This window comes from Etheostoma cragini, chromosome 18 (genome assembly GCF_013103735.1).
Source record: "Etheostoma cragini isolate CJK2018 chromosome 18, CSU_Ecrag_1.0, whole genome shotgun sequence".
Classification (NCBI taxonomy): domain Eukaryota; kingdom Metazoa; phylum Chordata; class Actinopteri; order Perciformes; family Percidae; genus Etheostoma; species Etheostoma cragini.
Genome location: NC_048424.1, coordinates 22,675,065 through 22,690,973, shown reverse-complemented (window position 1 = coordinate 22,690,973; position 15,909 = coordinate 22,675,065). Strand labels below are relative to the sequence as shown.

Here is a 15,909-nt window from a genome sequence, read left to right as displayed (position 1 = left end):
TACAGTGAGTAGTTTCTGTCTCCCCGTTGTGGAATTCTAAGTAATGACAACTAAACTGGCAAACATGATACAAGCCCTCTGTGATCACGCCCCCCCCCTCCAACCCTTCTCCACGCAGTTGCTAGCAGCCAAGGATGACACGGAGGATTTAATAAAACATGCTGGGCTCTTCAGAAGAGCTCATTATCTTCACCTGATTTCCTACGGGGCCCATTGAGCAGGCGCTCAGATCCAGCCAGCTACTTCCCGAGCACTCCACCTCCACTGGGAATCAAATGATTTCATCGTGCAGCTTTTCTAGACTTTCCAGATGTTATCGGACCGATTTGGTCAAATGCAGATAGTGAAAGTCATTTTGCGGGAGTTGTGACGCTGCAAAAAATGTATGCACTGAGTTACAGACGTCATTTTCACATAAAAGTACACGGGGACAAGTCTTTTGGGGCCCATGGCATCAAGTCCAAGCCGCTATTCCAAATTGGCTCAAAGTTCGGCGCTCTTCCTGGGGGCCCGTCAGGACTTCTGTACGGTTGTGATGTCACAACCACAGACTGTATAAAAACAATTATACTATGTATCGGTAGTGCCACTAAAGTCCAGTTAAAGTCATTCCCCGGCAGCAATGGCGGTGCAGAGACACCAAGAGTGCCGATGAGGAAGGAGGGGGCATTAAAGAGCATCTGCTCCTCTACTGTACTAACGTGATTAAAGTAAAGATCTTCTATAGATCGGGACCGGTCTGCCAGCGCCGCCAAAATGTCATTTGAAAAGAAAGTGGCAGCCTTGTAAAGCAGCGCTCCAGCTCTGCGGCCTCTCTCCGGTTATTTCAGGCCTGCAGAGTATTCTTCGAACAGAGACTCATGCTTCGGAGAGTCTCCCTCGCAGGGAAAGGTAATAAACCCTGCCACATGGTCATAGCTAATATTTGACCTCTGCTTAAGCAAATATAATTACAGGGATGCTCACGCAAGCCAGAGGAGGGATCCTCAAGGGGAAGTGGACTCATCTTCACCACAGAGATTACGAGGAGGAGGAGAATGGGAAAAGGGAGCCCTGGGGGGGGCGGGGATCTGAGGCTGAGGGGAACACAAACTGATCTCTATGAGCCAAAATTAGATCTTTACTTCAGAATCAAGTGAGCCTAGTGTGGGTGGTTTTACTTACGTAATATGTTTCACAGTGCTTGTTTGTTTGTGGAAGTTTGTTCTGGGGTTAGGGGGGGTTGGGGGGGTGAGAGGAAAGAACCAGCCAAAGCATAGCGGTACTTTTCCTCTGACACCACCACCAGCCTGCCTGGGGGGAAACAATCTCCAGCTATGCTGCCGTCCATTTTCCAGCTGCTTTTCTTTTTCCAAGCCAAGGTTGTGGTGGAAAGGGTTTCACTTTGAAAACCAACGCAACGTGAAGAGTTAACCAGATTTCCACAGAAAGCCCCTCTGCAACCACAATGGAAAAAAGGGTCTGGGACGCAAAATAATAAAACACTGAATTTGAGATGTCAAAGCGGAAGATAGTGAGAAGACGATTGGCTGAGAGTCCACATCAAAAGAAATGCAGTGAGCTGTGGGATCAGCAAACCGTCCACACGGTCTCGTTAGTCTCGTTAAGAACACATGCAACACTCCATACCACGCTCTGCTTCTACTCTGCCATTTCAGAGAGAGATGTTCTACTTTTACTCCTCTACATTCACCTTTACAGCTTTAGTTACTTTACACAAGATTTTTGCACACAAAACACATGTAGTCGATAAAATATGTTTAATTATAAATTAAACTAACCAACAACAGATAGTACAAGTTGAGCTAAATAATAAGCCAATAAACACTTAGTTGACTGACGGAACTGTTTTGTTTCCATTTTCTAAAATGTGAGGATTTGACTGCATTGAGTACTTTTACTTTTAATAGGGTTAGGTGAAACTTCTGTACTTTTACTTTAAGGTCCCATCATGACATTGTGCTCTTTGGATGCTTTTATATAGACCTTAGTGGTCCCTAATACTGTATCTGAAGTCTCTTTATATAGACCTTAGTGGTCCCTAATACTGTATCTGAAGTCTCTTTTATATAGACCTTAGTGGTCCCTAATACTGTATCTGAAGTCTCTTTTATATAGACCTTAGTGGTCCCAAATACCGTATCTGAAGTGAACCAAAATCGCTACACAACTATTTTGTACATACATACTGTATATAGGGGTGGAGAACCATCAGACCCCCCGATGGAATCTATAGACCGGTGGTTGCGACAAAGGAGCCCGAAGACCAGACTGAAGGAGGCTCCGGACCGGTCAGCTGGAGTAGAGGACTGGAGGTGGAAGGGGGAGAGGAGACTCTTTGCCTGCAACGACAGCTGATAGCAAAGGGAGAAAGATTATTTCACGTGGGGTTGCGACACTGTGATTGGCCCTTTTGTGTACGATTCTGATTGGTGGAGCAGGAAGGTGAACGCCTCCAACAGCTGACTGGAGTTAGGTAGAGCGTTGATTAAGAGGGAAGTCTTCCTGACAGGATTTACACTGAGATACATTTCCATCAGGAGAGACTAGTTACAGACCTGTAACAGTTATACATACACAGCATGATAAGAATGTATCTGGATAACAGCTGATTGGATTGAGGAGAGCATTGATTAACAGTTAGGTCTTCCTGAAAGAATTCCCGCTGAGCTACACTAGTCCTCATAAATCCACCGGAGTTTCGAATGCTAACGCAAAGAAAGAGGAAGGTCAAATGAAACGTTGTCTCTATAGTGGCCACCTAATTAATAAAAAATGAATAATGCAACTCAGATATTCACTCTCCAATTCCTTTAGCTTTTTGTCCCTACCAGATCGTGCTAAATGCTGAGTCTTCCTCAGATGTATGCTAACTTATTTGGCACTGGGTACGTAGCGTACAGTGCAGTTATCAAAGCTATTGAGCCCAAAACAGCTCGCTGTGACCTGAAAGGTAACGGACAGTGATGAGTGATGACAGCCCGAAAAACAGAAACAAGCTGAAAGATGCTGTAAAGCTCCGAACAGATGAGGGGAACTGCAGAGTTGAGAGATCATTCTCGGTGGGTTCCTCAAATCTACAGGACTCCTCCCTCATCCAGTCATTTAGTTACACCAGTGTTATTCTGGTGTAAATCACGTCTACGTGAACATAAAGAACAGAGAGCCGGCCCAGTCAGGGACCTCAGGCCAGATGTAACAGATAGCAGTTATGAGACAATGAAACAGGTGTACGCTGTTATGATTAAAGATAGACCCTCTTCTTTAAAACGCAGCCTCGTCTCATATTATGGTCTAAGTGTGCGTGAGGAAGGGAGAGCGGACAATAGGAGACACCAGGACAAAAGTGATAAAAAAAAGACATTTTAATCATACAGTACATCTTTTATCTGAGGCGTGTGGCGACTTGAACACAAGAGCACACAGAATTCAACACTAGCTCCCACACATACAGAAAGTGTCGGGCGATGACTTTTTTATCAACTTGAACTGTAAAATGTGGCACGTTTGTGTTATGGTTGATGTGATTATATATAATAATAATAATAATTACACACAACATATACTATCTACTACTGTCGGTGCAAATGGCTGCTGTATGAGTTTATTTAACAATGAACTTTTGTGAAAAGATCATTCATTTCCTATAATGATATAGTGTGCGTTTCGCTGTAAAATCTAGTACGTGAAGACCTGGAGTAGGGGTGTCACGATTCTCCAAATCCATAATTGCATTCAATGTGAAGGTCACCATTCGATTTACGACTTTAACATTTTAATTTCAACGAAGACGGCAATGCCACACCAAGAGCCATTAGATAACAGAAGGCTACTTTGCAGCAACAGTTTGAGTTTCTCAGAGTTTACGAGGTGCAACTGAATGCACAAATAATTTACCAAGGTGCACCTGAATACACCATGGAGTGCTGTCGGCGTTCACGTTTTACTTTTGTTGGGAAGCACTAGGAGTTTCCGGTTTGTAGTTTCTTTGTTATTTCCGACTCCGGCAGTGGCGGGTTTCCGGTAAGCTAACGTTAGACGTGTCTTAAGTGGCACGCTACCAGCCGGTAAGCTACGCTGTGTGTTGTAGTTTTCCCCCGGATGTGCACAAATAGACGGGTTTAAAAGAGAAAAAATACAATGAGAATCTCCGATCCTGCTCTTGATTTTGATAGTCAACACCGAAAAAACTTGTTTCAATCAAGTTTCCATTTAAAATAAATTGAAACCGGGACAGCAGTCGATTTCCCACAATGATATAGCTATAATAATAGTGTGTGTGTGTTTCACTGTTACACATAATGTGGCACGTGAAGACCTGGTGAGTACAAAGAGAAAGATGTAAACGGATTATATTGAGTGGGTCTGTGCTGTTTCAGGAAACACATTGAGGCACTTAGGTCAGCAAACACATCACAAACCTTGTTTGACTGCACAGAGACATTGTATGTGTCATTCCTGGTTTTTGGACATTTGCTATTTGTTCCAGATTAAATTTTTGTTTAAAAATCTCAATCCATTGTCAGCATAAGCTTTCAGAAGAGGGATTTGTGTGTATTGTAATTGGAGGCACGCAGGTTTCAGTTTTTGGCACGTTGAACTCTGAAGCTGAATTGCACTTCACTTTCAACGCCCTGTTAAAACAATAGAGTTTCTTTGGAGAGGCAGAGGACGCCCGCTGTCTTTTGGAGTTGCGCTTGCACTTTTTGGCGCTTTCCTCCCGTGGGACGTGAAGGCTCCTGAGCTGCTCCGGGTTGCCAGGGATTTTACAACAAGCATCCATGTGGGTTGTGGTACCTGGGGTTGTGGTGGATACGTGGTTGTCCCCACAACAATGGCCACTGTCCCTTCTCTGCTGTCTTTCAGAACTGGTTGTGTGTGGTGAGCCCAGGGAGGGGGAGGGGCATTGAGTCTGAGCTTGTGTCGGGGCTGGGGGGCTGATATTGTGGCTACTGCCGGGACTTGAGGGCCTCGTTTCGTGTCTGTGGTCATCCTCATGTCCCACAGGCTCCGAGCCAGGAGCTGTGGATCTGGGCTCTCTGGCTGAACCGCTGTGGACACAAAAGTTCTCGAGATGGCAGCTGTGGACAGGACCTTGCCTGGGGGCCGCTATTCTCCCCGGGGAGCAGTGGTGGAAATGTGCCGGGGAACAGTGGACGTAATGCATTCGGCATTCCATGTGTGTGTAGACAGGGTCCAGGTTCGTAGGTAACAGGGCTGCGTTTTGTTTACCTGGGGAGTTTCCTGAGAGTGGGAATAGCTGCGGGGTGGGAGGGCATGACAGGGAGTCCTGGGCAGGTTGAGCACAGAGGTGGGGGGCATAATGCTGAGGAAGAGGAGGGTCCCCGCATGTGCAGTTAGTGTGTTGAGAGTACTGGCACCGGGCTGCTGAGCTCAGTGTGGCTCCGAGGCCGTTCTCGGGGCCGGGTGGGCCAGCGTCAGCTTTGCTCGGGTAATGGATGTGTGGGTACGGGCCGCTGTGCTGCTGGGGAGGGATTCCGTTGTAAAGCTCCTCTCCGGCTTTATCTTCACTTTTGTGACTGGAAGCCAAGGGCTCCAGCTCGTAATGCTCCACCTCCCCGCCCCGCCCGTCCAGTTGGTACTTCCCGAGGCCGGAGCCTTTCCCCTGAGCCGGGGGGCTCTTGGCCGTGACCTCGGAGAACACCTGACACTGCAGCTTTTTGGGCAAGGGGATCTGGCCACAGGTGCCCTGCGGCCCCAGGCAGCGACACATGCACTGGAAGAAGAAGGTGGCGAAGGCCCAGCTGATGCACATGATGAGCATCATGAACGTGCCCAGCTGGGTGTAGGCCAACACGGTGGAGGGCATCATCATAGCCCCGGCAACAAAGGTGGTCAGTGCCGCCATGGCGATGGCAGAGCCCATGCGGCTGAGGGAGAAAATCACCTTCCCCTCCCGGTCGGGCTCGGGGGCGAGCCGGTAGGCCACGCCGTAGTGGACGGCGAAGTCCACCGAGAGCCCCACGGCGACGGAGATGGTGACCGACTCCAGGACGTTCAGCTCCCAGCCCAGCAGCACCAGGGAGCCCACGGTCACGAAGATGGTGCCGGCAATGGACAGGATGGCGTACAGGCTGATGATGACGTTCCAGGTGGTCAGCAGCATAACGCTGAAGGCCACGGCCACCGACAGCGCCATGGCGACCAGAGTGCCGTCCGACAGGCTGTCCTGCAGGTCGTAGAACTCCAGGTTGCTGATGAACCAGCCGTGGCTGAGGCCAGCCGGCGCGTACTGCAACTCCTCCTCGATCCAGGCATCCACCTGCAACACAACCGCACCGTTAGCGTCCAGAGAATCACAGCAGATTAAAAACTTATCCTGTTTAAAAAAAAAAAGTAAATAAAGGTTCAATTTTAAGAAGAAAAAAAAACACGTAAACTTTAAGTTTATTATTTCATGGATTTCACATATTTCGGTATGACACGTTATGCCGTAAACCGTCTAAATCTGAGCATGTGGAACTAACATCTGCACTCGACTCACATCAGGTAGGGACAGTCTCCCTTAATACTGGACCGATGTGAAACATTGTTGTTCCCATCAGTCACTTAGACACAAACACATTGGTAAATAGGTTGAACAAAAGCCATGCCAGAATGTCTTGTATATGACAAACAAAATGGAGAGTACCATACAATGGCCTACATCCAGTCTACATTATATCTAGAATAAATAGTGGCAAATAGTGGCTAGCACAAACCTCACGGTAGAACTGGAACATCTTGTCGTAGGCCAGGGTGAAGAGGTAGGTGCTCTTGAACTCTAACACTATGGCTCTGATGGTGTCATTGATGTCGAAGCGCGGGCCGGGCGTCTTGCTGTCCAGATGGTAGTTGGTGCTCCGGTCCAGCTCCATGATGGCTCTCTTGATGCACAGCTCAAACACTTCCTGCTTGTAGGGGAAGGTGGACTGACTGCAGCAAGGGTAGACGGACGCCTCCTCACAGTCCTGGTTCTCCATCCACTGGCAAAAATAAGTAAATGAGTGGCAGGTTAAAGTCAGTTATGTCCAGTGACACTTAACACTCCTGTTGTCATTGGGTCAAATTTGGCCCATTTTCAAAAAGTCCGAAATTTCTATTAACCCAAAAAATAAATGATCAGTTCATTACTTTCAATGAATTTGGGTGTTTTATTCAATTTTATAGAATAATTAAAGAATTCTTTTATAATAGAACAAAGAAACTAAACAAAAGAATCAAAAATTTTGGAAAAAGCTTCAAAAACTTGGAGAAAAACAAAAAAAACATTGGGAAAAGCGACAAAAGTGTTGAAAAACGTTTTAAATTTAACGCAAGGGTTAAAGTTTTAAGTGTGCTAAAATTCGGTGACACTTCAGACGGATCTTCAGTCATTAAACTACGTTAGGTAAGTGAATCTTCACTAGTCTCATGATTCAATTATTAGTGTCTATCGTAAAATCTAACTAGCTGGACCAAAATAGCACATCGTCAATGCTCCAGCATCTCGGCAGTAAACATCCATTCCACCGAGCAGACTTGACACAAGCTAACATTAATGTATGTATTTATAGGGACGCTTTCAACTGGCTCCGTCTGCCCGGTAATACATACCAATTATTATTATTTCATCTCTTTTTCAGTTAATCACAGTCATATGGACAGCTTTGAGCGGCGAAAGCTGCATCATGTAATATGGCACTTCAATACACTACATCGTTTTAGTGTTTTGATAGATATTATTTAGAGTTATGCAAGATATCCATATTGTGATATGAGACTAGATATGGTCTTTCATATTTCATATTATCGTTAAATGGCAAGTGTTTTCTTTTCATGGTATGAAACGCTGCATTACAGTAACGTGATGTCATTTTCTGAACTTACCAGTTCTTGATTGAGTTTAATCTAAAATCTAATTTTAGATAAATCCAATTACTTGATTAACTGATGGAATGATCGCTAACATACTCCATTACTAAAACAAGCGGTGTCTGCAGCCCTAGAACATGGTTTGCTCTGCCATTAGAAACTATAGGTGCAACACTAGCTAAGCCTAATGAATGTAACTTAACTTTTCTCAGATGTAATGACTGTAGGAGGAAGTCTTTAGCAAGATTTGTCTTTAAGCTTTTTGAGTGTTATTTACTATGTGCTCTATGTTTTAGACAAAGGTTTGGTTATAATAATGGTTAATTAACCCCTTTTGCCAAAGACTTAAGTCTTCCACAAAGCCAGGGAAACCACTGTAGTACAGCACACATGCAGTGCTGACCTGTTTGAATGTCTCGATGAAGCAGCTGGTGAAGTCCTGCTCCTCGGACTGAAAGACGAAGCTCTGGTTCCTCAGCTTCTGGCAGAAGCCTAGGATCCACAGCTGGGACGCCGGGCTGGCGATGTTGAAGCTGCTATCCAGTGTCAGCTTGCCCTTGTTTTGGGGGTTCAGGGGGTCGCCGTTATCCACGGGTGTCACGCCCCAGATGATGGTGATGGGCATGTGGAGCTCCTCGCCGTGGTGAACCCGCTCGAACATGAACAACTTCTTGTACTCGGCGTCGTAGCGCTCGAACGGGTGCGAGGACCGGAACACCTGGAACTCAGCTAGCTCCAGAGAAGGTAGCTTCATTTTAGGATTGACACAGACCACGTAGGCCCCGCCCACAGTAATGGCCAGGAACCAGAAGAGCCAGAGGTAGCGCAGCTTGATGACGACACAGGGCAGCACCTTCTCGAAGAAGATGCGCGACGCCTCGGAGACGGCGAACAGGCATTTGTCGGCCTTTTGACAAAGTCCTGCCCAGAAAGTCTGGGTGCACAAACCCTGTTCCGGGTGCACGGGCTTGGCGCAGGGGAACATGTTAGGCAGGTATCGTTCGTGCAACACCACCACAGCTGGGAGCCATGTCACCATGAGAATGTAGTTTACCAATATCGCGGTGCCAGCGTAGACACCAAAGCAGCGGATGGCGGTGATGTTGCTGACGTAGTTGGCGTAAAACGCGGCAGCCGTGGTGAAGCTGGTGACGAACATGGAGAGGGCGGCGTGTTGCAGCGTCACGCCGACCGTCTCAGACAGCTCGGCATGCGGCTTGTCAAACTTGGTGTAGTTCCACACGTCGCAGAGCACGAAGGCATCGTCGGCGCCGATGCCCACCAGGATGATGAGCGCCGTGAGGTTCATGAAAGGGAAGAACTCAAAGTTGAAGACCATCCGGTACAGGAAGTAGGACACAATCAGTGAGCTGATGATGGCTATGATCGTCATCAGGGTGATGAAAACGGAGCGTGTGTACACGCACATGACCAGCAGGACGATCACTATGGCGATGGCGGGATAGACCGTGTCCGTGAGGAGGTAGTCTTGAAAGAGGTCGTGTTTGATACCAAACTCGATCCCTGACACTGTGGTGATACCGTCCGACGAGTTCCAGTTCTCAAAGTTGTCGATGTAGATGTTCATCATGGACTCTCCTTTCTCCGTGGGGGAGAAGAGCATGCTGGATCTGAGCACGGGCGGAGGAAACTCCAGGCTCTTGGGACTCAGGAAGTCTTTGTCCACCAGGAAGTGAAGGATTTGGTAGACGGCGTTGTACTTGGTGCACTTCCGGGGCACGCCGGCACACTTGAGCTGGTCTTTCCTCCGCAGAGCCATGTCCCAGCAGTCGTGCGCCAGCGTGCCGTTGTGGTAGTACTTGGCGCACGAGCGCAGGATCTTGAGCGTGTGCGACACGTCGCGCTCCGTTATCTTCTGGCAGGATGAGCGATTGGTGAGGACGGCGATGTAGTTCCCCAGAGTCCAGCTGGGGCAACAGGAGGCATCATTGGTGCGCTGACAGAGACTCCAGTAGTCCCGATGGGAACGTACCTGGAACAGAGACGGACAATAAGATTCATGATTCCTTTTCTTTTCATTCTGGAAAACATGAAAATGTGTAAAGTCTACACATCCCTGCCTCTGCTGGATTATATTTTATCCCTGCCCAGTTGGGGGTGCGTTTGCTTTATGTTAGAACGTCTGTAGGGGGCAGCTGCTCTGTAACAGAGTTTATTTACCCCCGCGCCGTCCGTTGCTTTATTATTAGTACAAGTCAATGTGCACAGAATGGTCGACGCACTTTCACCTGCACTCATCAGGAAACTGGAGAAGCTTTGAAGTGGGACGAATGAAGTTGTCTACAACTACGAGGGTGAGTAACAGATCTGAAGCACTTAGCATATGGCGCTGGAATATAGGCTAGCTTGATGTCCATAAACAAATAGATTTTCTTTATTGTTTGGCTAGATTGAACGACATATGACAGAAAGTATGTGCATATGTGATGACCCCACGTGGTATTTTTTCCTCGTTTGGTTAACCATGTTTCTGGAATTTGTCTAATCTCATGTTAGAGCCAGTAGTACAACCTAAACTGTAATTTAACTGTTGGAACACGAGAAACTGGATTGTTTGTATCAGTTTTTGCATTACTGTTGTGGGTTGTTCATCAGAATTTAGTCTTAGTTCCTTCATATAACATAAGTCTGATGATGGATTCATATAAGCCCACTATCATAAAAACAGATCTAGAAATTATATGCTTTCTTATTTTCTCCTTAAATCTGAGTTTTTTTTTTTATTATTACAAAGCAAACTGAGCAGAAAAACAAGTATTTTGTTTCAGTTTGTCTTCTAAGTGTGAGTGAAGGTGCCCTGCTGAGCTGCATCCAGCTGTGTGCATGGACCAGTGTTGTTCCAGTCAGCTCCTAACTCAAAATCCCATTGGTTCCCCCTGTACAAGCAGTGGCACAAACCAAGAATATTGGCATGTCTGATTATGTAATAATGTAATTGTAAAAAATAAAGAACATAATAATGTTATTGTAACATGTTACACACATCCATTTATTTTTAAGAGAAAATGACTGATGTCCACAAAACCCAATCAGAAGAGGTAAGGTTTGATAGTAATGATGTCAAAGACATACACAAACACCTACTATATTATGTGTTGCCTGTAGATTTATTGCAGCAGTAACATTGATATTGGCAAACAGATGACCCAGGTACAGGTGAGTTTGTGAGCAGGGTTATGATATGAACTAAAATAAAGCTAAGATAAGCCTAGTGTTCAAAAAAGGGACAATTCAGGTATTGCAACACAAATTTAGAACAATTAACAAGGCGGTATATATAACTAGTAGAAGACAAAATAACTATACAAGAGCAATAAAGACAAAGTTATGAGGTAGTGGCAAGCTAAAATGAAGTATAATCAATAGCAGGGAGTCAAGTCAACAACGTTCACGAGAATAATACAGTGAGGAAAATAAGTATTTAATAGAATTAGAATTAGAATTCATGGAGGCGTCTGAAATTGTCATTGTAGGTGCATGGCCATTGTGAGAGACATAATCTAGAAATATTTGAAAACCTGTCTATCAGCTAGAATTCTGACCCTCAAAGACCTGTTAGTCTGCCTTCAAAATGTCCCCCTACTGGGCAGGGATCATTTGATTGGTCAACACTACAGCTGGCATTCTATTAGCCGGGGAATTTAGATGGGGTTGTTACGCAGACAGTCCGAGAGCGCAGGATAAATCTGAGAGCAGAAGACGTGCAGGCGTGCAGAAGCAGCCTGAGTCCGAGGAGTTGTTTGAGAACAAGCAGAGCAAATCCAAGCACGAGCAGTGACTATCTGAGTGTGAGAGCAAGGTTTTAAAGGGAAATTATTACAAAATCAGAACGCAATATCAGTGAGAAATTCTCTCAAATTGAAACAATGCGTTCTTGAATAAAGATAGGAACATAACTCCATACTTAAGTACACAGATAAATATTGCACGACTGTATAGTAAAGCACATGCCAAAAAAACAAACACAAGAGCCAAAAAGCATCTGACTAAATGAATGTCAACAACTGCCATTTCATCATTCCCAGTCTTGAGGATTGTGCTGTTCTTTATACAGACCTTTGTGTTGTCCAGATTGCACATGGATTTGATTGCCTGAATACTCCACAGGTTCTTCCCATCAGCTGATGTAAACACAAGTCTAGAATAACTGTCACCTGCAATGTAAAAGGGTTTACTTTTAAAGGTTCTTTATTTGTAATGTGCACAACCATAACAGAAGTCATCAAAAATCGTCAGCCTCCAACTATGCTCAATAAATAACTAAAAGAAAAAGTAAAAGCTAAGTCTGAATCTAAGACAAAAGATCTCAAATTGAAATAAAGGGTTAGAGTATCAATTAATACAATACGAAGTCATATAATGTGTGTAGACAATATTGCAAAGGAATAAGAATCTAAACGGAATGTTGTCATTTCTAATTTTCTTTCATAAATCAATGCTATTGGTCACCTTTTACAAATATTTAAACAGTGACATGGCAATTTCTTCTGACTGAGGTAAATAGCTCAAAACGTTTTCAAATTTCCCTTAGCAATTATGTACGTGTATTTATTTATAAAGTATATAAAGATGAACTTTATTGATACATGTTAGGCCATATAAGACAAAGAAGAAAGACAGGCTACCGTCTAATTTACAAAGATATTGAGGCTGAAAATAGTAAAATAGTAAAACAGTACCTTGTTAAATTAGCCAACCTCTATAATAAAAGACTTTTCATTTGAAGTTCACTCAAAATAAATCCCCCTTAATTAAGTAAATACTAGTATCTACACATTTCTCATCATACCAATATTTATCGTTTATAATGTGTTGTACTGATGTGTTGTTGTCTTTTCTGTATTCATATTCATACCTGGCACGTCACAGAAGAACTCTTTACTGAAGTCCCACTCTGCTTGCCGTTTGTCTCGATCAAAGTGGTCCTCGGGCCACCTGGGCTCTTGGTGACTACAAAACAAGTAGAAAAAGATTAGCAGCGTCTACATTACTTAGATGTGTGTTTAACTCAATCAGACAATAATATTTAATAATAATAATTAATAATACTTTTTTAAAGCATGAAATTAATTGGTATGTTGTTTTCCCCCCCAAAGTCTTTAGTTAACGGGCAGACTCAAATCCCTGAGCCGACTCTGTTTACTAAGAGTCTGATAGCGCTTCTCAATGAGTCTTTGATGAGCTGACCATTAAAGCATTTGGCAGCAAACCTTAGTTCTTGTACTGTGTTTATTTAGTTCTCTGAGGTCTACAGCAATTTGTTTGCGAGGTAGTTTGGGGGTGATGGGGGGGGGATTACACAAATCCTTCATCATCATCAGCATCTTTGGGCTGCAGATGAAAATCCTGTACCTCTGGAGAGTGAAACGGTACCATTGCTAATCAGTTCAGTCCCAGACAGGAACTAATGAAGACCGTCTGTTTGCACGGTTCTACACGGTGGACAGAGACGTGCCCAATGCTGCACAACCAGCGCGATGCAAAGTGAAGGTAGCAGATCTGATGCATAGTAAGGAAATTTGTATTTTGTATTTGTATTTATTATAAGGATCCCCATTAGCCGATGCCTAGACGACCAGCTAGCCTGCCTGGGGTCCAAGACAACAGTTAATCATACATTTCATATCAAATACAGTAAATAAAAGAAATACAACAATATCTACTCACGGAAGTAAATTACAAGAAAAGAGTTGTTTAAGGTAAATTCTATTATTTTCCTTAAACCGCTTCTTCTTTGTATCCACATAATTGATGATTATTTATTTTAAATATCATTGTAAAATATGCGTTTGGTTGAGAATATGGTGGTAATCGATTTTCTCAATATAGCCCAGCCCTGCTGTTTATAAGTTCTGTTGCAAGAACGATGCTGCGGCGGTGTTTTTTTGAGTAGTGCAGCGCCTACATGCCAACAAGCAAATGAGGATTATGGTTCAGACAGGCCTTCTTCCCGTGTGTACGTGGGCTTTTATTTATTTATTTTAATGCCACATCCTCTGCTAGAAACAGGAAGGCAGAGTAATCAGGGGGCTGTCAGAGACCGACTGAGGGGTTGACAGACGGAGGCGATGAGACAGGGAAGCTTGCTGACAACAGCAGAGGCCTCTCGTACACACATAAGTACACAATTACATCTGCAGATAGACGCGTGGAGAGAGACAGAAAGGAAGACAAAGGTAGCCATAGACACAGCAGGAGACAGAGAGGAAGATCCAGACTGCAGCTCAAAGGATCCATTTTCAGCAGAATGGAGCTGCAGGTTTCTTAACCGCATGGATAAAGGTTACAAAACCTGAGTCCGAGGGGTGTGATCTCCCGACGATGACGTCATTCATCGGAGGAAATTGTCAAGATTTAGATGTCAATGTGAGACAAACAACCATTTAAAGTTAGTTTGGAGATGCTTACATTTAGATTGATGAAAGGCAAATACAGCCAAAATATGATGGCATCAACACTGGTTCTGCTAACATTAATAGAAGCTGGAACAACTAATCCGACATGAGCAGTGATTTGGCCTGAAGAGTGCACAGTCACAGAGACAGACAGCAGACAGAGAGACAGACACAGAGAGACAGTCACAAAGAAAGACAGCAGACACAGACAGCAGACAGAGAGACAGTCATAGAGACAAACAGAAACAAGGAAAGACAGTCACAGAGACAGAAAAATGCAAAGATAGTCTCTTGATTAGTGGACAGCATCCCACTGACAGAGCACAGCAGAACACCCTGTGGATGGACAGATCTCTACTTTGTTCCCCTTTTCTTTCAAGAGGGGATTCAGACTTTTCAGCATGTCTGTCAACAGTATCGTTCAACCCCCCCGCCCCCACTTCCCAATCTCCAACCCTGGCTCTCCCCTCAGTGACACAAACAAAATAGTGCGGCATTGTGAGGCTACATTCTGGCAGCCATTTATTACAAGATTGTTTTGCTGTAGTTTTTAGTTTGATTTGTAGCCCTGTTAATTTGAAAATAAAGTCCCATCTGATACCAGTGCGCATATCCGTATATATATTTTTTTAATCCCTCCATAAAACATGAATGTCATTCAACTTTCTTTTATTATCTACTATGTACCATGTCAATTGTAACAAGAATAGAACATAAATAAACTACTGCAAAGTATATTTTTTTGTTATTTGTTCATATATTGTTTGAGTAGGAGAAATTACATGGCATCAAATGAGTGCATAGACTTTCATACTTGCCAATAATGATACCAGCATTTTAGGCTGTATCAGAGGCTTTTCTGGTACTTTCCTAAACTATCAAACAGCTTCTTGGTTAAAGAAAAACAGTGTGTGGATAGTGTAATAAAGGTGTGTGAAGTTACTTTTTGGCCTGCTCATCAGCGTATTTGAAGGGATAGTTGGCCAGTGTGGCTTTGTAACCTGTGTTCTTCACCATATTGTTCCATGTGACCAGTCGCTGCCCAATGGCTGTCCCCCGTGGCTCAAACCCCTTTTGGGAAGAAAGAAAAGCAGCGATAAGCAAAACAAGTTTAGATAATGGAAGCAAATTGCTGTCTACGCAGTTCTGATACAAGGTGACGGTATACATTATGCAAATTGAACATTTTAGTCATCCCACATAGGGTTGGGTATCGTTTGGATTTTTTTGGATTACCCATTATTATTTCTATTTAAGTTTATGCTCTGCTTTTCAACTGTTGTTTGGTAAGTTGCTATTAAACTCATTTAGAGAGGATTTGAAGTGCTATTATTTCTCTCAATTCTTATAATTTTGGCACAGGTTGTCTTTTGGTGCTGGCAAAACCTCTTTGGACGGGGGTGCCAAAAATTCCTCAATGCAGGAGAAACCCTGTGTTCAGGTCTGCGGGAGGCTTGTTATCTGGAAGTGTTGTATTAATGGGAGACCATTGTGGGTCTGTCCTCACCAGCAGTGGGTTTGAGAAATCCGGCAGGTCAGGCACCAGGATGCCCACCAGGGCACACACCACGATGAGCACAGTGCACACCCCTAACACCACCACTGGCCAATCAGCTATCAGCTCGGCATAGCTGGAAAC

General features: G+C 44.3%; 1 protein-coding gene across 3 annotated transcripts in view; it reads right to left on the bottom strand.

Annotated features, from left to right (window-relative positions):
• Positions 1-3,350: 3,350 nt before the first annotated feature.
• Positions 3,351-15,909, bottom strand: part of disp1 (dispatched homolog 1 (Drosophila)) — a 96,557-nt gene continuing 83,998 nt past the window's right edge. For 2 of the 3 annotated variants that reach the window (XM_034899796.1, XM_034899797.1), the window contains 7 exons: positions 15,778-15,901; positions 15,214-15,341; positions 12,731-12,825; positions 11,932-12,029; positions 8,258-9,847; positions 6,723-6,986; positions 3,353-6,283 (listed from right to left, as the gene is read on the bottom strand). In XM_034899796.1, coding sequence (XP_034755687.1) covers positions 4,523-6,283; positions 6,723-6,986; positions 8,258-9,847; positions 11,932-12,029; positions 12,731-12,825; positions 15,214-15,341; positions 15,778-15,901 — 4,060 coding nt within the window. In that variant the 3' untranslated portion in view covers positions 3,353-4,522. Of the gene's footprint in view, positions 6,284-6,722; positions 6,987-8,257; positions 9,848-11,931; positions 12,030-12,730; positions 12,826-15,213; positions 15,342-15,777; positions 15,902-15,909 lie in introns of all 3 variants that reach the window. The other variant, XR_004660355.1, reaches the window with a different exon arrangement.